Source organism: Dama dama, chromosome 9 (assembly GCF_033118175.1).
Source record: "Dama dama isolate Ldn47 chromosome 9, ASM3311817v1, whole genome shotgun sequence".
Classification (NCBI taxonomy): domain Eukaryota; kingdom Metazoa; phylum Chordata; class Mammalia; order Artiodactyla; family Cervidae; genus Dama; species Dama dama.
Window position 1 is genome coordinate 55,804,597 of NC_083689.1, and position 25,106 is coordinate 55,829,702.

Genomic DNA, 25,106 nt, shown 5'->3' on the forward strand with positions numbered 1-25,106 from the left:
GTTGAGAGTTCAGTTCAGTTCAGTCACTCAGTTGTGTCCGACTCTTTGTGACCCCATGGATTGCAGCACACCAGGCTTCCCTGTGCATCACCAACTCCTGGTTCTGTTAATTCTGATCCTGAATTTACAGGTTTGAATATAGCCAGCTTGTCTTTCATATATTTGTCAGTCTAAATATTTCGGTGGACAATTAACAAAAATTTAGAAACCACTTATCTCCATTTGGAGAGGGAATTAGAGGAGTGTACTTAGCTTTGATAGCATGAGATCATTTGATTTTAGGGCCAGCTCATCTTGACCCCAGGAAAGGAGGGGATGGAATTCAGGCTCTCTATGACTCAAACCCTCACTATCTGTCTCCATTCTTAGTAACAGATGGGGAAGGGGGGCAGTAATAGGGGCCTGTTTCTGAGAGCTGTTGGTTTTCTCCCTGATCATACAGGGCTGTGAAATGTGAAAGACATCAGGGACTCTGAACACCATTCCCCTAAATGCCCCAATGCCCGCAGGGAACCAGCCAAAGGCTGGGGTTGGCTTCAGACGGCTGGACAGGTGGCCTTGTAATTAAAACCTTTCCCTTCTAACTGCAGGCCTTGTTTTGCCAGGAATCTGAGGTGAAGAGAATGTTCTAGTTAGATGCCTGTACCAGCTGCTTTGAAAGCTTCCTCACAGCTGTCCCCAGACCATAGCAAACAGCCACATCTTTGCTTTCAGAATCTTGGGGGCTTAGTGTTATTTGAGATGGGATAAGCAGACATAGAGATGAGGGAAGATTTCTTCCTGATCTCAGAAGTTCTGAGTCTTTGAAGACAAAGAGCGCAAAAGAAAGTCTGGAATGCGTGCATTTCCTCTCTATATTAGCTTTGTGAGGTAGGGGCCATTCTTAGTCCTTGTATTGTGGATGGGAACGCCGAAGCTCTCAGGATTTAAGTAACTAGACTGGTGTCATGGGGTTAGGCATCAGAGTCAGGATTCACATCCAAGTAGTCTTGACTCCAGATTTAGCCTCTGGTAACCCCTACTCTTAAGCAGATTAAAAATTTAATTCCCGAGCACCCTCTCCATGTATTCTTCACCTTCATTCTCCCTCCATCCTACCACATGGGTCACCCACCCTCCCAGTTCCCCAGGCCCAAAATCTGCGAGTCATCCTTGAGTTCTAATCTCATGCCCCCAGTAGAATTTACCAGGAAATTCAGCTGATTGTGTTTACAATCTGTATCCAAAATCTAGGTACATCTTACAGTCTTCAGTAGTCTACCAGCACCTTAGTCAAAGCTATATCTGTTCCATCCTCGATTCTACAATAGCCTTGACACTGATATCTCTGCTTCTAGTCAAGCTATCCTCTGGTGTCTTCCCGACACACTGGCCAGAGTGATCCAGCCCCGGGGGCAGCTTTTTTCCACAAGGTCATCCTGGACCTGAGCCACCACCTCTCTTATTCACCTTTCCTAGGTGGCTGTGTTCATCTCTGTGGTCAGGGCTGCTACAGCTCCTTGTCTCCCAAAAAGGGGATCAGAGAGGAAATCCTGGCAAGCAGTTTCCTTTTAAACAAATGATGCAAAAGTAGTACACATCGTTTCTACTCACATCTCTCAGGCAAGTCAAGAGTCACATGGCCAGCAGATAGTCATGTTCTCAACTCCCCAAGAAGAGGAGACTGGATTTGGAAATGACTAGCCGTGTGCCAGAGTCTAAGAGAGGAAGTGGGTAGATCCGTCAGGAGGCTATTCAGGATCCTTAGGTGAGTGTTGACAATAGCTTAACTTAAAGAAGAGACAGTGGAGATGGAGAGAGATGGATTGATCTGTGATGTGGTTTGGAGGTAGAATGAGGGGGAGCATGTAGGGTTGAGGGAAAAACAGAGATCAAAGATGATTCCCTGGGGCTTTGCAGGTGGTGCCAGTAGTAAAGAACCAGCCTGCCAATGCAGGAGACATAAGAGATGCGAGTTTGATCCCTGGGTCAGGAAGATCCCTTGGAGGAGGGCTTGGCAACCCACTCCAGTATTCTTGCCTGGAAAATCCCATGGACAGAGGAGCCTGGTGGGCTACAGTCCACGGGGTTGCAAAGAGTTGGACACAACTGAAGTGACTTAGCACAGCACACAAGGATGATTCGCAGGTATTTCTGTCTTAAGAGACACATGATGCTGAGGAAGCAGTCTGGAGTGACCACCCGGGGACCAGTGTGTGAGGCCTCTCAATTAGGGGCTTCTCCTCTGTCATAGTGGAAGCAACCATGGAATATTGGAATGGATCAGCGGGAGAGTCCGAGGGGCTGTCTGCTAGATGGATCACATGTGTTTTACCTTAAAATGCTTCAAAGGAAGGAGGAGGGCAGCCTGTTTTTGCCACATTGGTAGGCCTTTGTGCCGGCCAGGTAGACGTTGATTCAGAGAAGCCAGGAACCATAGAAGCCCGTGTGGCATGTGCTTGCAGCTCAGGTTAGGTCAGCGGAGCTGCTGTCGGTTTGGAGGAAGGGAAGAGCTGAGTGAAGGTACTTATTTTTCAGCACCTGGGACAGAAAAGGTCATGCTTCCAGCACCTTGATGCCCCTTGACGTTGAGGGATATCATGTGTTTCTGTCTTCTGTTTGCCTGAGTTGGAGCATGGTGTAAGAAAATGTGTTTGCAATTAAGAGTAGTCAACAGACAGAGGGTCTGGAAGGATGACTGACTCACCCAGCTGGACAGTTACACGGCCTGCTCTGGTCAATTTGAGAGACAGTGTGGGTGGGTTGGGGGTGCTTTGCAAGGCTCAGGGGCTGACCCACCTTGAGGCTGATAAACTCTGAAAGAACCGACAAAGCCAAGTCACTCACTCTGTCTTTGGGGCTGAGACACTCAGCCTGAGGTGAGCCCAGCTGGTTCTGCCACCTCTGAGAGTGTGCTGGGGCCAATGCAATTCCCAGAAGCATAGCACAGTTTCTATACATGGTAGCTAGTCAAAAACATGGTTCATTATTAATTTCTAAATCACTCAGTATTATGCCATATAAAATTTTTTCTTCACCTTTCCATTTCATAACTGAGAGATCTAAAGTTTAGTATCTAGTCCAGAGAACCACGGTAAGGGTTTGAAATGTTGCTCGTGAATACACTGATGTTCAGCTCACAAACTGACTCTGTAGTGATCATTTGTCACTAATTTCTGCCTGTAGTGACCATTTGTCAGAAGGGAAAGGTGGCTTGATGTTGGGAAACCTGACTTATGTATTTATGGTAGAAGAAAAAAAAAATACCTTGAGACCAGTGTCAATGAGAGAAGGAGGGGAAAGCCGTCATTTCCCTGTGATAACTGATGTGTTATTTAGTGACAACCAAGATTCTGGGATCGGTGAACTTGTTTCTGTGGCCATGATCTCACCCAGGGGTCAGGAGCTGTGGGACAGAGGAATGCTCATGACCTGTCCAGTAGAGGCAGTGAAGGCAGACCTGGACCCACTGCTGCCTGACAGCATTTGAGCCCAGGGCCTCACCTGGACCTACCGCCCGGGGAACCTGTGTTAAATTCACTCAGGGCTGAGCAGGCTTGGAGCTCCCGTACTAGAAGCAGAGCTTGACTCATCAGCCTGAGTGCTAACTTAGCAATGTAGCTGGGAGGAGAAACCCTGTGCTATGCTTCTGGGAATTGCATTCACAGTATAAAGGAGCTGGATTGCTCTTGGTGAGCATGAAATCAAAGCAACGGAGTTAGTAAGACTTAGTGGGATATTTTATCTACCCTGTTTTGGACAAAGACCTTTGAGCTTTATCTTTGTCATTGACCTTGCAGCAGAGTAGAATTCTCTAGCCCACCATAGGCAGGGTCTCCTGAGTAAACTCTGATGGGGTCTTCCTACCCTGTTGGTCTTTCCTTGGAGTCACCAAAAACTTCTGTCATCATAGCTCTCCTCCCCTAACCATATGAAAGTTTCTGAGGTCTGACCTTCTCTGCCATTTGCTACATTGAAATCAGTGTCTTCCTCTCGAGTCATGAAACCTAAGATACTTTAGAAGTCATGCACATAGATATCATTGCTTAGGTGGATAAATTTCTGAAGGAAAATGTACACATTCAGCTAACCTCCTATCTTTTATGTTGGGTCTTTTTAGCTTCCATACAGGAATGAGGCATCTTTTAACCTGCTCTCCAAATTCTAGGATACCATCGTCTTTGACCTTGCCCCTTCCTCTGCACTGAATAATTTAACTTCATCCAGTGAGCATTTGTTTGGGATTCTCATGTGGGAGAATAATGCTTTAGTTAAAAGCTACAGGCTTTTGAATCAGATCTGGGTTCATATCTCAGTTCCACCACTTATTGGCTGAGTCACCATAAGCAAGCTTTATCTAACCTCAGTTTCACCCCCTGTAAAATGCAGTTAAAGAGTACACACCTGAATAGGGGTTTCATGAGGATTAAATGCAATAGTGTATGTAAAGTACTTAGTTCAGTGGTAGTACATGATAAGTGTGTAATAAAACAATTTTTAAAATGTGTATAATATTCTATGCATTTAATTCATATGTTTCTAAGCAAGTATCTATCAGTTCCGTTAAGTCGCTCAGTCATGTCCAACTCTGCGACCCTATGAATTGCAGCACGCCAGGCCTCCCTGTCCATCACAAACTCCCGGAGTTTACTCAAACACATGTCCATCAAGTCAGTGATGCCATCCAGCCATCTCATCCTCTGTCGTCCCCTTCTCCTCCTGCGCCCCATCCCCCCCAGCATCAGAGTGTTTTCCAATGAGTCAACTCTTCACATGAGGTGGCCAGAGTATTGGAGTTTCAGCTTCAGCATCAGTCCTTCCAATGAACACCCAGGACTGATCTCCTTTGGGATGGACTGGTTGGATCTCCTTGCAGTCCAAGGGACTCTCAAGAGTCTTCTCCAACACCACAGTTCAAAAGTATCAATTCTTTGGGGCTGAGCTTTCTTAACAATCCAACTCTCACAGCCATACATGACCACTGGAAAAACCACAGCCTTGACTAGACGGACCTTTGTTGGCAAAGTAGTGTCTCTGCTTTTTAATATGTTATCTAGGTTGGTCATAACTTTCCTTCCAAGGAGTAAGCGTCTTTTAATTTCATGGCTGCAGTCACCATCTGCAGTGATTTTGGAGCCCCAAAAAATAGTCTGACACTGTTTCCACTGTCTCCCCATCTGTTTCCCATGAAGTGATGGGACCAGATACCATAATCTTAGTTTTCTTAGTTTTCTAGAGCCAGACATCCTGGAATGTGAAGTCAAGTGGGCCTTAGAAAGCATCACTATGAACAAAGCTAGTGGAGGTGATGGAATTCCAGTTGAGCTATTTCAAATCCTAAAGGGTGATGCTGTGCAAGTGCCGCACACAATATGCCAGCAAATTTGGAAAACTCAGCAGTGGCCACAGGACTGGAAAAGGTCAGTTTTCATTCCAGTCCCAAGGAAAGGCAATGCCAAAGAATGCTCAAACTACCGCACAATTGCGTTCATCTCACACGCTAGTAAAGTAATGCTCAAAATTCTCCAAGCCAGGCTTCAGCAATACGTGAACTGTGAACTTCCAGATGTTCAAGCTGGTTTTAGAAAAGGCAGAGGAACCAGAGATCAAATTGCCAACATCCGCTGGATCATCAAAAAATAAGAGAGTTCCAGAAAAACATATATTTCTGCTTTATTGACTATGCCAAAGCCTTTGACTGTGTGGATCACAATAAACTGTGGAAAATTCTGAAAGAGATGGGCATACCAGACCATCTGACCTGCCTTTTGAGAAACCTATATGCAGGTCAGGAAGCAACAGTTAGAACTGGACATGGAACAACAGACTGGTTCCAGATAGGAAAAGGAATACATCAAGGCTGTATATTGTCACCCTGCTTATTTAACTTATATGCAGAGTACATCATGAGAAACGCTGGGCTGGAAGAAGCACAAGCTGGAATCAAGAATGCTGGGAGAAATATCAATAACCTCAGATATGTAGATGACACCACCCTTATGGCAGAGTGAAGAGGAACTAAAAAGCCTCTCAATGAAAGTGAAGGAGGAGAGTGAAACAAGTTTGTATAGTCCCCTGCATATGTCAGATTGGCTCTAGGCTCTAAGGAGGAGTGGTGAAAACAAGGTCCATGTCCTAGAGCTCACATCTAGTTGAGATGCTGGCAATAAGCAGGTAAACTCATACACATGATGTCAAAGAGCAAAAAAATGTCTTGAAGAAAAATAAAGCAGGAAAGAGGGACAGAATGACAGGGTTTTGTTGGTGGACATTTTGTTCCTCAATCCTGCCCCTTGATAAAGGGCCTTTCCATTGGCTGTGTCCTCTGCTGAGATGTCCCCCTCCCATTCCCCATCCTCCAGGATTGTTGTTATCTCTTTCAGGGATCTGCCTAAGTATCATCTCATCAGAGAGGCACCCCTTACCTAAAAAAAATGATACACACATAAAATACATAAAGAGATGCCATTCCTCCCTTTGAAGTTTATAGTCCTATAAAACTGACAAGTAGACAAATGACTATCCTTGCAGATGAAGGTAGTTGCCTTTAACAGAAGTACAAATAAATAACATTCAGTTAAGGGAGTCAGGAAAGGATTTATCTAAAAAAATGATACTTGAGTAGTTGGGGTTCCCAGGTGGCCAGTGCAGGAGACGCAGGTTGTATCCCTGGGTTGGGGAGATCCACTGGAGGAGGAAATAGGAACCCACTCCAGTATTATCGCCTGGGAGATCCCATGGACAGAGGAGCCTGATGGGCTACAGTCCATGAGGTTGTAAAGAGTTAAACGACTGAGCGACTGAGCACACAGGCACACACTTGAGATGTTGCTTGGTATAAAAAGAGGAAGAGCTTTGGAATTGGACCAAGCCACTCTGGTGACTTTGGGCATCACTCAGAGTGTCAAGATAAGAACACCTACCTCAGAGGGTCAATGTGCTCATTGAGAAACAAATCCTAAGTGCCTACGGTAGTACATGAGGTTGGCTCTTAATGGTGCCCTCTTCACATGAATAGATAATTAATAGTGGTGTTTGGAGTGCGTTCCCATTAGCGTTCGATTCTTGTAATATGCTGTTATCTTATAATTGTCTGTCTGGGCATCCAGCTCTACCAGGAAAAGGGAAGCTTCTCATATACCTGGATGGCTGTGTCCCCGACATGGATGGCACCGTGTCTGTTATGCAGGGGCAGTTGACTAAGGACAGTAAGTACATCATCTCTAAGAGGCAGAACTGTTCTACACAGATGGGGACCTCAAGAGATGGTCTGTTCTCTTCTCCATCTCTGTACCTCAGTACCCCCAAATTGTTTCTGACAGATGGGCATTTAGGATTTCTTGAAAGAAGACTCCACTTCCCCTCTAGGGACATGCATGCTGGGTTTAACCACGTAATTCGAAGTGGGTGAGATGATGCCAGCATGCTTCCCTCTTAGAGCCTCGATTCTGTTTTAATGCCCTTTGTTTTTAGAAGGAATTAAAGAATATTGGTTTGTCCAATGCATGGACTGTAAACAGATTATTTTGAAGATCAGAGATGGTCTTTAAGACATGGAGATTTTTAACATCAACTAAGTCTTAGTTATTCTAGAGATGCTGAATATCAAGATACTGGCTTTTCCAGGCATCACCTTTCTCTTCTTGCATTTTTTTTTAAGGAGTTATCTGTGTTTTTTTTTCCTCATAGCAACTCCACCATAAAATGAGACACAGAAGAGACAACCTGGGTAATTATGCTTAGGAAGTTTCATTAAAATGTGGGAAAAGGGAGAGCAGAGGTGTAGTATACTGGCGGGCATGGGGATGCCTTGTTGATGGCGCTCAGTCACCTTTCACCTCTGTCCTATGTGAACATACTCTGAGGTGACAGTCAACGAGAATTTGGCCATCACATCTGAAATTGGATGCCCAGGGCCCACATGTGGTGTTGTGGGAAACTCTCCCTGCTCCTCAGACCTTCCACCATGATCACGGGAGGTGGGCTTCAGAATCAAGTGCAGCATCAGGCAGGTGGAAACTTCTTCTGCAGATGGATTGACGTACCTGTGGGGGAGGGCTGGGCATCCCCTGGCTTCTCTGAGTAGAGTTATATTTACTGCTGCCTTGGTTATGGCAGCTCCTTTGGGGGAGAGTTCAGCATAGGGGAGAGGGCAGGACATTCATCCAAACCATGGCCTGCACCTGAGTGGACCCAGCACCGTGCTGTCTTCCAGTGTGCACGTCCTTCCTTCTGCTCCAGGGCTTGAAAGCCAGCTCTGCCCTCCAGCGTTGCTGCTTGTAGGTCAGGGCATGTGGCACTAAGCCTTCCCAGGCTCCCCATCTAGGCATTTGTACCTAAATAGGAAAGGATGAACACCTGCAGCATCCCTTTTAAAGATTACTAAGTCCCTGCCTTGTGAAAGGTCCATTCATAGCTCTCACATTTCTGAACATCCTCATCTGCCGACAGGTTTAATCTTCACCTCCGATCCTCCAGCCCCTGAGTCCTTTGTGCAGTGAATCCAGGCGCCTGTGTCTGACCGATGCATGACTGATACATCCCTGTTCTCCCACTCCTTCCTCTTGGACTCGGTTCTGTTTTTCATCCCTTTAGCTTAACTTCTATAGCCTCCTCTCACCACTGACTTCTTTTGTCTCTTTAAGACATCCAAGTCTCTCTGACCCTACCAAAGGCCCATGCCTTGACTCATTAACCTCTCCAGCTTCTGTTCATCCTTTCTCCTCCCTTTCTTACCTGAGTGATCTATGTGTACTAAGCGATCTATATGTACTGTGTCTATTTTCCTCTCATCATCTATCCAGCCCATTTCTATCAGCTTCTTCCCTTATTGTGCCACCAAGGCAGCTCCAGGGCACCCATGACTCATTTCCCAATGTGATGTTTCCTTTGGACCCTTCTCTCTCTGGATCTCCTCTTGCCTTCAGCACAGGTGAACACTGCCTCCAACTCCAAACTCTTAACCTTAACTCCTGAGACTTCATGCTCACTTGCTCCATTCCAGTTTCTCTCTCCTCCATGAAGTTCTTTTCCTCTGTTTATAAAAAATTGATGACTCCAGGGTGACCTCCTTGACCCACTTCTCTTTCCAGTATGTCTTCCATCCAGTATGTGGGCTTTGACCACCATCTAAATGCTAGTGAGTACCAGATGTCTGACTGCAGCTCTGACCTCATCCCCCTTCCCCACAACCTGGGGTTCTGAGCAAGGCATCAGATGGAAATGCCTTCAGAGATCTATGGATAAAGTCAGTGAGTAAAATGGATTGAGTGAGTGTGGCAGGCCAGAGAACCTCTTGTTCTAGCTGAAGGGAATGGCTGCCACTGGGCTCTAGCCGATTGTTGACATGTAGGAATTCAGGACCTGTGTTGCCAGATTTTCCAGTTTTCCCTGAGAAGCCAGAAATACATAATCCTGTTTGGACTCTCTCAGTGATTGAATGTTGGTTCAAAAATGTCTGTATGGACCAAAGCCCGTCTGAGAACCATGTCTGAGTACGGACCACCTGTCTGGGATAACGGTTTGACTCATATACTCCAATTATTGGTTCATGACCCAGTCCAATTATTCTGATGTCCACAGTCCTTTCACATTGAATGTGCCCCAAGCCAACTTTTCCCCAAACCCTCCCCTCCTCCTCTTGCATACTTTTGTTCAGTTACTGGCACTTGCTTCTACCCACTCACTGGAGCTGGACATATGGAGGGAGGGTATCCTTCTTTCCTTCCTCCCCCCCCCCCCCCCCCCGCCTCCCCACCATTGAATCCACCATCAAATGCCACCAATGTAACTTCCTCAAGTTCATTATTATCCATTATTATCCCCCCATCTTTTACCACCACTATCATAGTTTAGGCTTCTAGCATCTTTTACTTGGACCAATAGCTTCCCGAGTGTTTCAGGCGATGACTCAGAGTAATTGATTCTTCCTGTGTATAAATTATTATTCTAAGCCAAATATTTCATCTTATTTCCTTGATAGTGGTTGGTTTTGGAATGGATTTGTGACCCAGTCTGGAACAGTGGGGCGAAAAGAAGGATTTTCTGGGAAGCTTCTGGAAAAGTTTTCCTTGCTAAGAAAGAGACTAAAGAAGAGATGATTCCCTTCTGGCGGTGGTCCTTGCTGTGCCTATATGTCACTCTGGGAACTGCTGTCACCACCCTCTGAAGATGAGAAAAGGCAGCTTGCAGGTAGAGCCCGCCACAGAAAGTGGTAGAATGGAGGGAGAGGGCACCTGGGCCCATGGTTATGTTGGTGAGCTACTGAGTCAACCACTTCTGCTGTCTGTCATCTCAAAGCATGCAGCTATGTTGCTTAATGAGTCTCTTGATTAGTTCAGCTGATGAGAGTCAGGGTTTTGTGCAAAGACAGCAGAGACATCCTGACTGGTACCCTTGTTTTCTGCCTCCAGGTCTGTGCTCCATCACTCTGCGTGACACCTTACTTGCAGGGTGGTCCCTTTGGATGCTCATCTGACCACATCACCTTCTGTTTATGCTTCCCATTGCCTAGGATAAAGTCTTAGGACTTTGGTAGAATATACAAAGGCCTCTGTGACAGGCGCCCTGCCTCCACAGCCCAATCAGGTCACTCTCTTTAATGTACCCTCTGTACCTACTTTAATCTGATCTGCTTGCAGTTCCCTGTGTAATGATGCTGTTTAACTCTTTCATTCATTTGACACATTTGTACAAGTGCCATTTCTGGGCCAGGAGCAGTTCAATGCATACCAACTACTATCCACAGTCCTCTGCTCCAGCCACTTCCTTTCCCTGGAGTGCCTCCCTTCTGTCTTTATCTGACTTCTGCTTTTCTTTTTCCAGTGTGGTGTTTAACCCTTGTAATCTCTCTCTCTCTCTCTTTTATACACACACACACACACACACACACACACACACACACACACACACGTACATTTATATATGCATACTACTTTAAATTGTTTATCCAGTGGTTTTTCAAAATTGTTAAACATACAGTAAATTAAGAGAATAGTACAATGAATATTCTTATACCTAGATTCACTAACATTTTGCCATATTTGTTCTCTCTTCCCCACCCCTCTGTGTACATACATCATATGTGTACAGATAAGTCCTTTTCTGAACCATGTGAACATAATTTATAGACTTGATGGCTCCTCACTCATAAATAGTTGAGCTTGTATCTCCTAAGAATAAGGAGATCTTTTATGTAACTGCAATGCTGCTATGACATCCAAGAACTATATCAATACAGTATCTAATATGTTGCCCACATTCATATTTCCTCAGTTGTCTGAAAAGTTTGTGGCTTTTTTTTCATTCAGAATCTTCTAGGCTAAATTCTCATAGTTTTTGGGAGCCTTCCTTGAGCTCCTTCTATTCTTCCATGCTCTTAGATGCCTTGTGCATGTTGCCACCAGGGCGTTAACCGCTCTGTTTCTCTGGGCTCCTTTCTCGTCACATTGCATCCTGCGTCATTTGATTCTTCCTGTTCTCTGTGCCTAACACAGTGTGTGGCACATAGTAGGTGCTCAGCATTTGTTGGCTGAGTGGGTGATTAAGTGGCAGAATTGAAGGTAATGCTGTTTTCCTTCTTTCAGTATTTAACTGCTTTTTGCAGACAGTGGTGTTAATAATGTAAGAGCAGAGAGACCCACCTGCCAGATGGTGAGGAGAGAAATGATCCAGATAGAAAATTGTGAACAGTGGAAAGAGCTAACAATTGGTGATGGCCAAGGCCGTGCTCTTATAGGATTATGTCCCAGGGAACTGAGAGCAGCAGTGGAGAAAATCACCAGCCTTCTAGCTGTTGTTGCGAAGCCCTTGTTGTATTTGCAGGTTCATGTTATAAACAGAAACCAGAATCCCTTCCAAATGAAATGACCACAAAACCTCACATCTACCCAGAGCTGTCCTTTTCCCAGAATGCATTTGTCGGCCATTGGGATAGGTCTGATCACAACCAGGTGAGGGAAGTGTGTCTTAGCTTTGATGACAGCATTCCTACCTGCCATCAGAGCTAAATAGTTTGACGTTACTTTTTGGAGACAGGTCTGAGAAGTTGTCGAAATTTATAGAAGCTAATACCATAATGAATATTTGGATCCAGAGACTCTAAATATGAACTCAAAGGACATTTTTGTTCTGCTGCTGCTGCTTCCTCAGCCAAGAAGAATGTGGAGGCAGGATTGGGACTGGTGAGGTCACTGAGAAAGCTTCTGACTGTGGGGGAAGAGACCACTTACTGTCTTCCTTGGAGGTCTTGTATTTCTTTCCTAACTGTTCACCTAACTGGTCTTATAAGACCCTCTGCATTCCCTGGGTAGGGGTCTCTGATGTTAAAAGATAAATTCATCATAAGCCACTCAAAAACTTATGAAGATAGTCTTCCCAGCTACCTTAAGAACTGATCTAAAGACAAGGCAACCCAGCTGCCTCACCCTTCCTGTGGACAGCAGCTTTGGGCATCTCCAAAGGGCCAGGTGTCATGGGTGCAATGGTAAATAAGACACTGCCTTCTGGAGCTCATAATCTACTGGGATAAAGAGATACACAGAGTTTCCATGTTTATGGGGAATGTAATGGGAGCTGTGTGGGCCACCATTCCAACTTGGGGAGGGCGAGGCAAGGACGGGCCAGAAGACAGAAGCAGGTATAGGGTAGATAGGAGTTAGATAGGCAGGCTGGGGTCATTCTAGGCCTAGTGCAGGGAATGAGGCAATGATGGAGACTTTGATCATCATGGTGAACACAGGGACAAAGTAGGCATTGCCTCTGTGCAGGTGATCCTCAGAGTGTGCCATTTGAAATGTTAATTTTTTTTGGCCAGGTTGAGTCTTAGTTGCAACATGTAGAATCTTTCATTGTGGTGTGGACTTAGTTGCCTTGGGACATGTGGGATCTTAGTTCCCTGACCAGGGATCAAACCCATATCCCCTCCATTGGGAGGCAGATTCTAAACCGCTGAAGCATCAGGGAAGTCCCGAGTTGTGCCATTTTTGATAATGTAAGATGCCAGCACCAAGTCTGAAGGCTACCTTTGAGCCGACTTGAGGAGACTTTGCCTCTTTGGCTCTGGGTGATCCGTTAACATTACTCCCACTAAGGGTTAAAGGTGGGAGACCCCCCCCTCCAACCCTCCAAATAAAAAAAAAACGTCAGTGAAGGTAATTAAACCACCATCTATTTAGCTGCTGAAGAATTTACCATTCAAGGAGATAGGACCCTGCCTCACCAGAGGCGTTTAACAGTCCAATACTATCACATTACCCAGATTGTATAAAGAGTATGAATGATTTCCGCTCACAGACCTCTAATGGAGGTATCTCTTTACAAAGCCCCTACTTCAGGCCAGCTGAATGCCTTAGCAGTGGCTCCGAAATCCCGCAGCCCTAATCCCTTTAGCAACAAAGATCTGTTTCTTTGCTTAGCATGAAGTAGGCCTCAGAGGTCTGTGTGTGTCTTCGCCTGTAGACCAGAAGCCTCCTGTTTACAATTTCCCTATTCCTGTTTTTAATGTTGTTCTGAGAGCAGCCACAAAGGGCTAGTTTTGTCCAACAGGAACAAGGGAGCTATTAGAGAGAGATGGAGGAAGGAAGGAAGGGCGATCGCAGGGAGGACTCCTCGAGGGATTAGCAGACACAGCTGTTCCCGAAGGGAGAGGACCTTTAGGCTGTTTATAATTTCCGTCACATTTACATTTTTTAATATTTTATTTCCTTAAATTATTTTTTTCCTGATCAGTTTCTTATCCACCATTTAGAGCGAGCATCTTGCTGCCATATTGACCGACTTAGGGACGTGTTTCATATAAATTTAGTTGTGATTTGGCTTTTTCCATCTGTGCTGTGTGGCTCTGGTGTGGTGGTCTCAGCTTCCTGTGAGGTCACAGACCCCAGACCACCAGGTGCCTGAGGAAATCACGAGAAGGGGCCAGTTTCATTTCTTGTCCCATTGTGCGAACCGTTGGAATTCTTTAGGCTGTATTTGATTCATTTCGATACCGTGCACCACCCTGTCCTCACACACTTTTCAAATGTACCTCATTTTTGTCCTGATGTTATCTTTCTAGCCTGGGTGTTATAAAGCATGTTAAGTACAGGTAGAGACTCTTTCATATTCCACGTTGCAAAAACGCAATGACTTTATGAAAATTATTCATGGCTTCATCCAGAAAGCAAACAAGTTTCCATTTATGTCACCTTCCAGTTCTTGTTTTTTGTGCATGTTCAATTTTTGCACACTTATAATAAAACCACAGAATTTCAGTTTTAATTTTCCATACAATGAGGCTGTGTATATTTTTCATATCCAATGACAGCCAGTCTCTTTTTTTAAAACCTTTTCTCTCTCACGAAGATTGGCATTATGTACTTCTTTTCACACCTAGTTTGGTGCTCAGATAGTCATATGGAAAAAAAACTTTTATCCTGGATTGACAGGATTGCTGTTTATTTTATTAAAATGGATTATGTATTTCCCTTACATCTTGCCTTCTTCACTTAACAGAGGAAATTGCATTTAGTATATTTTTATCCTCACATGATCTGTATAGGTTCATTTTGCCTGAGAAAACTGACTCAAGTGGTGGATGCCCATTTATGTGGCTATTTTATTTTCATTCTGTTTTTGTTAAGTTTAACTTTTTCCTGCAGAGCTTTACTCAAAAAACAAATGCTTTTATCAAATGTCCAGTCAGCCGCTGCTGACCCTTTGGGCTCTTGCTGTCTTAGGATACATTTCCGGACTCGAGTGTCTCTTAGATCTGACTGACCTGCTAGTACTGTTACAGAAGTATTCCTGATGATTGTCTCAAAAGTTCTGTGTATGTGGTTTCCTTTTGCAGGGGCCTGGGATGTGAGCTAATCTTTAAGTACAGGAGACTTAAAGTCCTAACTCACTCAGGGACAGCTGTTCTAAACCCTTCCTTCCTGCTCAAAGTAGTAACTAGTTTTCAAGAGGAACTTAAAAAATTTTTTTTCTTTAAAGAAGAATATGGAGTTCTTCCAGGATCGCTTAATTTTTTTTTTTTCTTTCTCTAAAGTAAAATAGTACAAAGCACGTGCCATTCCAAGTGCACTGTCTGAATTCAGCCTCACTGGAAATGTGGACCATCAGGTAAGATGCATAGCCTTGGGGATATTATTTCCCAGCACTGGCCAGGAAGAAGCCACGATTCCAGTTGCTTTAGTTTCCCCACGTGTCTTCGAGAGGAACACTGAAGATATCTGAGGGAACGTGAGCGTCCACAGGCCTATCATCTGCTGCTGCTCCTCTTGTACAGGTTCCTTTGGCAGGATTACAGACGGGAGATGCTGATTATTGTTTTGGTGATATATGTGTTTTGGGGGATCATTTTCTGATGAAAAAAAAACTTAGGATGTCTTCCCATTCCAAGTATAAATTAAAGGTCCTGTGAATTTTAATAAATGCTTTTATTAAAAAACATAGAATTGCCCAGTATACACATATCCTGTAGGTTTGAGTGTTTTGATTTTGGTGGCCTGTGCCAAACACATGCCCTTGGAAGATACCTTGATTGGAGATCTGTATTTCTTCTTATGGGAATCTGGGTCTTTCTTTTGTCTTTTAATTATTATTACTTTTTTAGTTGGAGTATAGTTGAGTTACAGTGTTGTATTAGTTTCTGCTATATAGCAAAGTGAGTCAGTTTTTTTTTTTTTTTTTGTAGCCCACCAGTCTCCTCCGTCCATGGGATTCTCCAGGAAAGAACACTGGAGTAGGTTGCCATTTCCTCCTCTGGGCGATCTTCCCAACCCAGGGATCGAACCAGCATCTCTTAGTTCTCCTGCATTGGCAGGCAGGTTCTTTACCACTAGCGCCAGCTCTATGAGCCTGCTACTTTTCTGGTATATTCACTATTTGCTGTATTTGTATTAATAATGTTTTTTTTTGTTAATATAAATTTATTTATTTTAATTGGAGGCTAATTACTTTACAATATTGTATTGGTTTTGCCATACATTGACATGAATCCGCCACAGGTGTACATGTGTTCTCCATCCTGAACCCCCCTCCCACCTCCCTCCCCATCCCATCCCTCTGGGTCATCCCAGTGTACCGCATCAAACCTGGACTGGCGATCTGTTTCACATATGATAATATACATGATTCAATGCCATTCTCCCAAATCATCCCACCCTCACCCTCTCCCACAGAGTCCAAAAGACTGTTCTATTCATCTGTGTCTCTTTTGCTGTCTCGCATATAAGGTTATCATTACCATCTTTCTAAATTCCATATATATGCGTTAGTATACTGTATTGGTGTTTTTCTTTCTGGCTTACTTCATTCTGTATAATAGGCTCCAGTTTCATCCACCTCATTAGAACTGATTCAAATGTATTCTTTTTAATGGCTGAGTTATATTCCATTATGTATATGTACCACAGCTTTCTTATCCATTCGTCTGCTGATGGACATCTAGGTTGCTTCCACGTCCTGGCTGTTAGAAACAGTGCTGTGATGAACATTGGGATACACGTGTCTCTTTCAATTCTGGTTTCCTTGGTGTGTATGCCCAGCAGTGGGATTGCTGGGTCATATGGCAGTTCTATTCCCAGTTTTTTAAGAAATCTCCACAATGTTCTCCATAGTGGCTGTACTAGTTTGCATTCCTACCAATAGTGTAAGAGGGTTCCTTTTTCTCCACACCCTCTTCAGCATTTATTGCTTTTAGACTTTTGGATAGCAGCCATTCTGACTGGCGTGAAATGGTACCTCATTGTGGTTTTGATTTGCATTTCTCTGATAATGAGTGATGTTGAGCATCTTTTCATGTGTTTGTTATTCATCTGTATGTCTTCTTTGGAGAAATGTCTGTTTAGTTCTTTGGCCCATTTTTTGATTGGGTCGTTTATTTTTCTGGAATTGAGCTGCAGGAGTTGCTTGTATAGTTTTGAGGTTAATTCTTTGTCAGTTGTTTTGTTTGCTATTATTTTCTCCCATTCTGAAGGCTGTCTTTTCACCAGCAAGGTGAGTCAGTTATACACACATGTATCCACTCTTTTTTAGGTTCTATGCCCAGAGAGGTCATTATAGAGTATTGACTAGAGTTCTCCGTGTTGTTCAGTAGGTTTTTATTAGTTATGTGTGCTATATATATTAGTGTGTATATGTCAATCCCAATCTCCCAGTTTATCCCCCCCCCCCCCGAGATGTGGTTATTTTGATGAGAGGTAGTAGGAGATAGGTCCATAGGGCCACGGTGGCTGGCAAGGATCTCTATCTAGACATTTAAAGAAACAGATCAACCCTGACCATCAGTGTGTGACACATATCATAATGTAAGCATTCTACATTCACAAAGACTGTGTAAATGAAAATGTGTAGGAGATAATGGTAGGACCCTTTTATAACTGTATAGTATACATCAATTTGGCTAATTCCATAGACATGTCTAGTAGTTGAATCATGTTATAGGTGAAGAATAAGGAAGAAGGATTTTTATCCCTTTTATCTTTTCCCTTTTGCCAATAGGCAGACAGCTGAAAAGAAATATTAACCAAAAAACAAAAAGGGAACTTGGTAAGATATTAGTTTTTTTTCTAAAAGGTAAAAACTGGTTTGGGGGTGGCAAATAATAACCATGGAAATGAGATAGAATCTAGCAGAGTAAAAACAAAAATTGACATGTCCAAATTACACTCCCTAATAATTTATGTGAGCTATTAAAAATTAATTTAGGAGATGTCAGTTTATGCTCCTGTGGCTTAAATAAGAACTGACCCTAAATGGTGCCAACTCAGTTCATTGAAAAATGAAGAAACTCATTCAGAAACTATTTTTTTCATGTATGTATGTATCCAGACAGTCAGTAGAGGACAAAGAAGATCACTGGGTGAGCAGTCAGGGGAGAGGGTTGAGCTTCTAGAACACTGTTTTACTAGAGCAGTTTCCCTTTTATCCATTTTATATATTCATCTTCTGCACAAGACTGTGTGTTGTTTTATGGGAGAAGGCGGGGGAGGGGCAGTGGGAGAGGAAACATTTTGTTACTTCTAAAAATTATTTGGAATTAGCAATTTTGTCTAGAGGATAGCTCTTTCTTTTTTGTTTTTTGCAGTTTTAAAAATTGTTGCACTGTTGTGCCAGTTTTAATGCTGCATCGATTAACAGTATTTTATTTGGGTCTTATGGGACGAAGTCATAGTTATGGTTATGAATGGAGTTTTGCAAAGGTGAATGCTTTAGAATTGTTCAGATTTTGAATCTTTCAGAGGTTGGAGGTGATTAAGAAATATTTTTCTGTGTTGAGTATCAAGAGAAAAAACAAGTTCCAAATGCCCTAACATCTATCTATAATACAAATCACCCAGAGCTCTGAGAATGTTTCCTGTAGGAGAAAATCATGATGGCCACCCCCATAAAATGTTAACTTTGAGTTGTTGACGAACACTGCTAGACCACAGTCATGGTCCAGCAAATTAAGTTTGTGGAGTGAAGGAATCAGAGGTCTTCCTTCCTACTATTGATGGTTTGCCTTTTTCTCGTCCTGATAAAACATTCTTTCCTTGGGATTTAACCAGTGACACGGTACAGAATTAGATCCACATGTGCCTGCTGATTTTTTCCATTCTCTTTATTTCCAGTTATTTTTTCTTAGAGTCTGAAGAAAAGGGACGGAACATCAGCCCTGGATTGCATACATCAACTCTGTTAGAGAATTCTTTCCATAACAAATACTTTATCCTTTGTAACTTGGAGTGCTGAAGTTACACAAAAATATCCATTATAATCTTCACTTTCCTTTGCTTCTCACTTTCCAATAAGGTATCCTTTTGGGCTGAAACTTTCCATGCTTAGTTTCAGCTCAAAGGTGAATTTATTTTGGAAAGTTCACACTAATCTAATTCAGGGACTTGGAAGGGATGTGAGAGTAAAAATATACCTTCTTCAATTCTACAAATAAATGTTAAGACTTCAGTCATAGATAACTTCAGAGCAGCCAAGCAGCGGAACAATAAACAGGGCTCGGAAAATCTCTGTTAAAGTCAAGCAGGTTGAAGTGATTAATCACAAATTTCCTGCATGCACTGAACAGCCTGGGCTTCCTTGGGGCTCCGTGGTCCCTTCTGAAGAACAATGGCCACAACAGGGAACTTGGAGGTCTGTTTGGAAGAGATGAAAGATTTAGTTTGGATCAGAGCAAACTATTTTATGGTCTACAAAGTTTTAAAACACACTGATTATTGTGAAAGGCTCTTCTTTGGACAAATGGGCTAGTTGAATTGCTGCCGGAACTAAATTACCCAAGCCTGTGACATGATGTCTGTGAGTATAGATCCAGGACCCCTAGATGTTAAAGTGTAATGGTCTAGAATAGGGGTCCCCAACCTCCAGGATCTAATGCCTGATGATCTGAGGTAAAAACTGATGTAGTAATAATAGAAATAAAGTGCCCAATAAATTAATGCACTTGAATCATCCCGAAACTGCCCCCCTCCCCAGCCCATGGAAAGATTGTTTTCCATGAAACTGGACCCTGGTGCCAAGAAGATTGGGGACCACGGGTCTAGAGCAAGGTTTTTTAATGTCAGCACACCTAATTCCTTGGACCAGATGCTACTTTGTTGGGGGAGGGAGCTATTCTGTGCATAGGATGTGTAGCTGCGTCCCTGGCCTGCACCTACTAAATGACAGTGGTCACCTCTCCTCCGCCCCACTTCCCACCCCACCTAAGTTGTAACTATCAGAAAATGTCTCCAGATGTTCTTGGATGTCTCTAGGGGTAGGGGAAAGCCCCTCGTTGAGAAAACTGATAGAACTGAGTTTAGCCCCATCTGAGCAGGGCATTTACAAGAGAGGAGAATCCATGCAGTGTAGAATCTGACATTGCTAATAAGGGTTTTCTGCAAAGTAGAGCTGGCCTTGCAAAGGAGTAGCCCTCCTGTCCAGAGCTCCCCTCCCTTACTTGTGCATCTATCTTATCCCCTCTCTCTTCTGCTACTTTTGGGGAAGGTCCCTTCATTATACTTCCTAAGTTTTTTTGCATCTTGAATTTTTCCTTCTCCAGTGAAGCCTTTCCCTCAACCCTCAAGTGTGTTTCAGAATCTCCATGTTAGAAAAAAATAGATGCTCTCAATTATTACAATTTTTAATGTAAAGAAGAACGTTGACTCACTCCATCAACAAAAGGTAGCACTAACCATAGATAGCGCATATGCATTTTACGTCTTAATGGTGTCATTCTGTGGTGGGTACCATCCTATCTTCATCTTCTAGGTGAGGAATAAGGCACAGTGAAGTGAAGTAACAGGTTGAAAATCACACAGAACCGGCACAAAGTGGATTTGGATCTAGACTCCTGAGCGCACCCTTTTAACTGCTGTGCCATACATTACTCCCACGTCTCTACAAGGCCTCATTACTCTCATAACAAGGCAAGGTTTTAAATATGCCTTTAAGAGTCTAACAAATATTAAGTAAGACAAGGTCTTCATCCTGTACATTGGGTAATGCACGGACGAACACAGTATCATACCTGCCCACAGGATGGCTCGTGGTCAGAAGACACAAATAGAAATGAACCTCAGAGAATGGTGCAAAATGTGAACCGTTACTATAATAAAAGTACGAGCCAAGGGCTGTTGAAGTTCAGTTCAATTCAGTTCAGTTCAATCGCTCAGTCATGTCCAACTCTTTGCAACCCCATGGACTGTAGCACGCCAGGCCTCCCTGTCCATCACCAACTCCCAGAGGTTACTCAAACTCATGTCCATTGAGTCGGTGATGCCATCCAACCATTTCATCCTCTGTCGTCCTCTTCTCCTCCTGCCTTCAATCTTTCCCAGCATCAGGGTCTTTTGAAATGAGTCAGTCCTTTGCATCCAGTGGCCAAAGTATTGGAGTTTCAGCTTCAACATCAGTCCTTCCAATGAACACCCAGGACTGATCTTGAGGATGGACTGGTTGGATCTCCTTGCTATCCAAGGGACTCTCAAGAGTCTTCTCCAACACAACAGTTGAAAAGCATCAATTCTTCGGCCCTCAGCTTTCTTTATAGTCCGACTCTCATATTGATACATGACTACTGGAAAAACCATAGCCTTGATTAGACAGACCTTTGTTGTCAAAGTAATGTCTCTGCTTTTTAATATGCTGTCTAGTTTGGTCATAACTTTTCTTCCAAGGAGTAAGTGTCTTAATTTCATGGCTGCAGTCACCATCTGCAATGACTTTGGAGCCCCAAAAAATAAAGATTGTCACTGTTTCCACTGTTTCCCCATCCATTTGCCATGAAGTGATGGGACCAGATGCCATGATCTTAGTTTTCTGAATGTTGAGTTTTAAGCCAACTTTTTCACTCTCCTCTTTCACGTTCATCAAGAGGCTCTTTAGTTCGTCTTCGCTTTCTGCCTAAGGATGGTGCCATCTGCATATCTGAGGTTATTGATATTTCTCCCAGCATTCTTGATTCCAGCTTGTGCTTCATCCAGCCCAGTGTTTCTCATGATGTACTCTTGCATATAGGTTAAATAAGCAGGGTGACAATATACAGCCTTGACGTACTCCTTTCCTGATTTGGAACCAGTCCCTTGTTCCATGCCCAGTTCTAACTGTTGCTTCCTGACCTGCATACAGATTTCTCAGGAGGCAGGTCAGGTGGTCTGGTATTCTCATCTCTTTAAGAACTTTCCACAGTTTGTGGTGATCCACACAGTCCAAGGCTTTGGCATAGTCAATAAAGCAGAAATAGATGTTTTTCTGGAACTCTCTTGCTTTTTTGATGATCTGTCAGATATCGGCAATTTGGTTCCTCTGGTTCCTCTGCCTTTTCTAAAACCAGCTTGAACATCTGGAAGTTCATGGTTCACGTACTGTTGAAGCCTGGCTTGGAGAATTTTGAGCATTATTTTACTAGTGTGTGAGATGAGTACAATTGTGTGGTAGTTTGAACATTCTTTGGCATTGCCTTTCTTTGGGATTGGAATGAAAACTGACCTTTTCCAGTCCTGTGGCCACTGCTGAGTTTTCCAAATTTGCTGGCGTATTGAGTGCAGCACTTTCACAGCATCACCTTTTGGGATTTGAAATAGCTCAACTGGAATTCCATCACTTCTACTACCTTTGTTCGTAGTGATGCTTCCTAAAGCCCACTTGACTTTGCGTTCCAGGATGTCTGGCTCTAGGTGAGTGATCATGCCATTGTGATTATCTGGTTCATGAAGATGGTTTTTTGTATAGTTCTTCTGTGTATTCTTGCCACCTCTTCTTAATATCTTCTGCTTCTGTTAGGTCCATACCATTTCTGTACTTTATTGAGCCCATCTTTGCATGAAATGTTCCCTTGGTATCTCTAATTTTATTGAAGAGATCTCTTGTCTTTCGCATTCTATTGTTTTCCTCTCTTTCTTTGCACTGATCACTGAGGAAGGCTTTCTTATCTCTCCTGGCTATTCTTTGGAACTCTGCATTCAAATGAGTATATCTTTCCTTTTCTCCTTTGCTTTTGGCTTCTCTTCTTTTCACAAATGTTTCTCTTCTTTCACAGCTATTTCTGTCTCCTCAGACAGCGATTTTGCTTTTTTCCATTTCTTTTTCTTGGGGATGGTCTTGATCCCTGTCTCCGGTACAATGTCATGAACCTCCATCCAGAGTTCATCAGGCACTCTGTCTATCAGATCTAATGCCTTGAATCTATTTCTCATTTCCACTGTATAATTGTAAGGGATTTGATATATAGGTCATACCTGAATGGTCTAGTGGTTTTCCCCACTTTATTCAATTTAAATTTGAATTTAACAATGAGGAGTTCATGATCTGAGCCACAGTCAGCTCTCAGTCTTTTTTTTTTTTTTTTTTTTGCTGATTGCATAGAGCTTCTCCATCTTTGGCTGCAAAGAATATAATCAATCTGATTTCGGTGTTGGCCATCTGGTAATGTCCATATGTAGTCTTCTCTTGTGTTGTTGGAAGAGGGTGTTTGCTATGACCAGTGCATTCTCTTGGCAAAACTCTATTAGCCTTTGCTCTGCTTCATTCTGTACTCCAAGGCCAAATTTGCCTGTTATCCAGGTGTTTCTTGACTTCCTACTTTTGCATTCCAGTCCTCTATAATGAAAAGGACATCTTTTTTGGGTGTTAATTCTAGAAGGTCTTGTAGGTGTTCATAGAACCTTTCAACTTTAGCTTCTTCAGCATTACTGGTTGGGGCATAGACTTGGATTACTGTGATATTGAATGGTTTGCCTTAGAAACGAACAGAGATCATTCTGCCGTTTTTGAGATTGCACGTACTGCATTTCGGACTCTTAGGTTAACCATGATGGCTACTCCATTTCTTCTAAGGGATTCTTACCCACAGTAGTAGATATAATGGTCATCCGAGTAAAATTCACCTATTCCAGTCTATTTTAGTTCACTGATTCCTAGAATGTCGATGTTCACTCTTGCCATCTCCTGTTTGACCACTTCCGATTTGCCTTGATTCATGGACCTAACATTCCAGGTTCCTATACAGTATTGCTCTTTACAGCATCGGACTTCTCTTCTATCACCAGTCACATCCACAACTGGGTGTTGTTTTTGCTTTGGCTCTGTCTCTTCATTCTTTCTGGAGTTATTTCTCCCCTGATCTCCAGTAGCATATTGGGCAACTACTGACCTGGGGAGTTCATCTTTCATCTTTCAGTGTCCTACCTTTTTGCCTTTTCATAGTTTTCATGGGGTTCTCAAGGCAAGAATAGTGAAGTGGTTTGCCATTCCCTTCTCCAATGGACCACATTTTGTCAGAACTCTGCACCATGATCCATCCGTCTTGGGTGGCCCTACACGGCATGGCTTATGGTTTCATTGAGTTAGACAAGGCTGTGGTCCATGTGATCAGATTGGTTAGTTTTCTGTGATTGTGGTTTTCAGTCTGTCTGCCCTCCTATGCAGAAGGATAAGAGGCTTATGGAAGCTTCCTGATGGGAGAAACTGACTGAGGGGGAAACTGGGTCTTGTTCTGATGGGCGGGGCCATGCTCAGTAAATCTTTAATTCAGTTTTGTTGATGGGTGGAGCTGTGTTCCCTTCCTGATGTTTACCTGGGGCCAAACTATGGTGGAGGTAAGGAAGATAATGGTGACCTCCTTCAAAAGATCCCACGCATGTACTGCTACACTCACTGTCCCCAACCCTGCAGCAGGCCACCACTGACCCACGCCTCTGCTGGAGACTCCTGGACACTTCCAGGCAAGTCTGGGTCAGTCTCTTATGGGTTCAATGCTCCTTTCTCCTGGATCCTGGTGCACAGAAGGTTCTGTTTGTGCTCTCCAAGGGTCTATTTCCCAGTCCTGTGTAAGTTCTGGCAGCTCTTTGGTGGTGTTAATGGCGACCTCCTTCAAGAGGGCTTATGCCATACCCAAGTCTGCCGCACTCAGAGCCCCTGTCCCTGTGGCAGTCCACTGCTGACCCGTACCTCCACAGTATCCGTTCAAACACAGTTCTGTCTCAGTCTCTGTGGGGTCGCTGGAGAGGAGCTGAAGGCTGGAGAGACTGTTAAACCTCAAGTGGGAGACAATCAAGCATATAGATCCCCTAGGCGTACAACACTATAGTGCCTCCTATGAGCCTGAGCTGTATGGCAGGGACCATTCTAGGTGTGAGGGATGGTTCTTGGAGCACAGTGGGGGTCTTGCAGGCGTGAATCTCATGATCACATGCATTTAGGTGGGAGATGCTAGATGTGAAAGGAATATGGTACCATGAGAGTATCTGAAAAACACTGGACTAACTTTGGAATAGGGGTCAGGCAATATTTACCTGAGGAAATGGTGACCGGTGTGAGAGGTGAAGAATGAGCAGGCATTAGCCAACTGAGACGAGTATGTATGTGTGTGGACACGTGTTTGTGTATATATATTTAGGCACATAGTTGGGTGGCAGATGAGGATGTTTGTGGCTGAGAACCGGCACATGCAAAGGTCCTGGAGTTAAAGAGAACCCAGGGAGCACTAGGTACTGGAGGAAGCCAGAGAGGCTGGAAGGCAGAGAGTGAGAGGGAGCAGGGACCAGAGCCTGCAGGGCCTTGTGGGCCATGATAAGGATTTCACTCTTTGTTGGAAGAGCAGTGAACATCATGAAGGGATTTGAGGAAGATGGGTGACATCATCTGACGTGAGTTTTTAGAAGATGTCT

At 43.6% G+C, this 25,106-nt stretch overlaps 1 protein-coding gene across 5 annotated transcripts in view; it reads left to right on the forward strand.

The window, feature by feature from the left end:
• LOC133062507 (uncharacterized) overlaps positions 1-25,106 on the forward strand; it is a 267,806-nt gene that overhangs the window by 136,440 nt on the left and 106,260 nt on the right. The window contains exon 6 of one of the 5 annotated variants that reach the window (XM_061151607.1): positions 15,008-15,081. The exons of the other annotated variants lie outside the window; for them this stretch is intronic. Coding sequence (XP_061007590.1) covers positions 15,008-15,015 — 8 coding nt within the window. The 3' untranslated portion in view covers positions 15,016-15,081. Of the gene's footprint in view, positions 1-15,007; positions 15,082-25,106 lie in introns of those variants that run through there. 5 annotated transcript variants of the gene reach the window in all.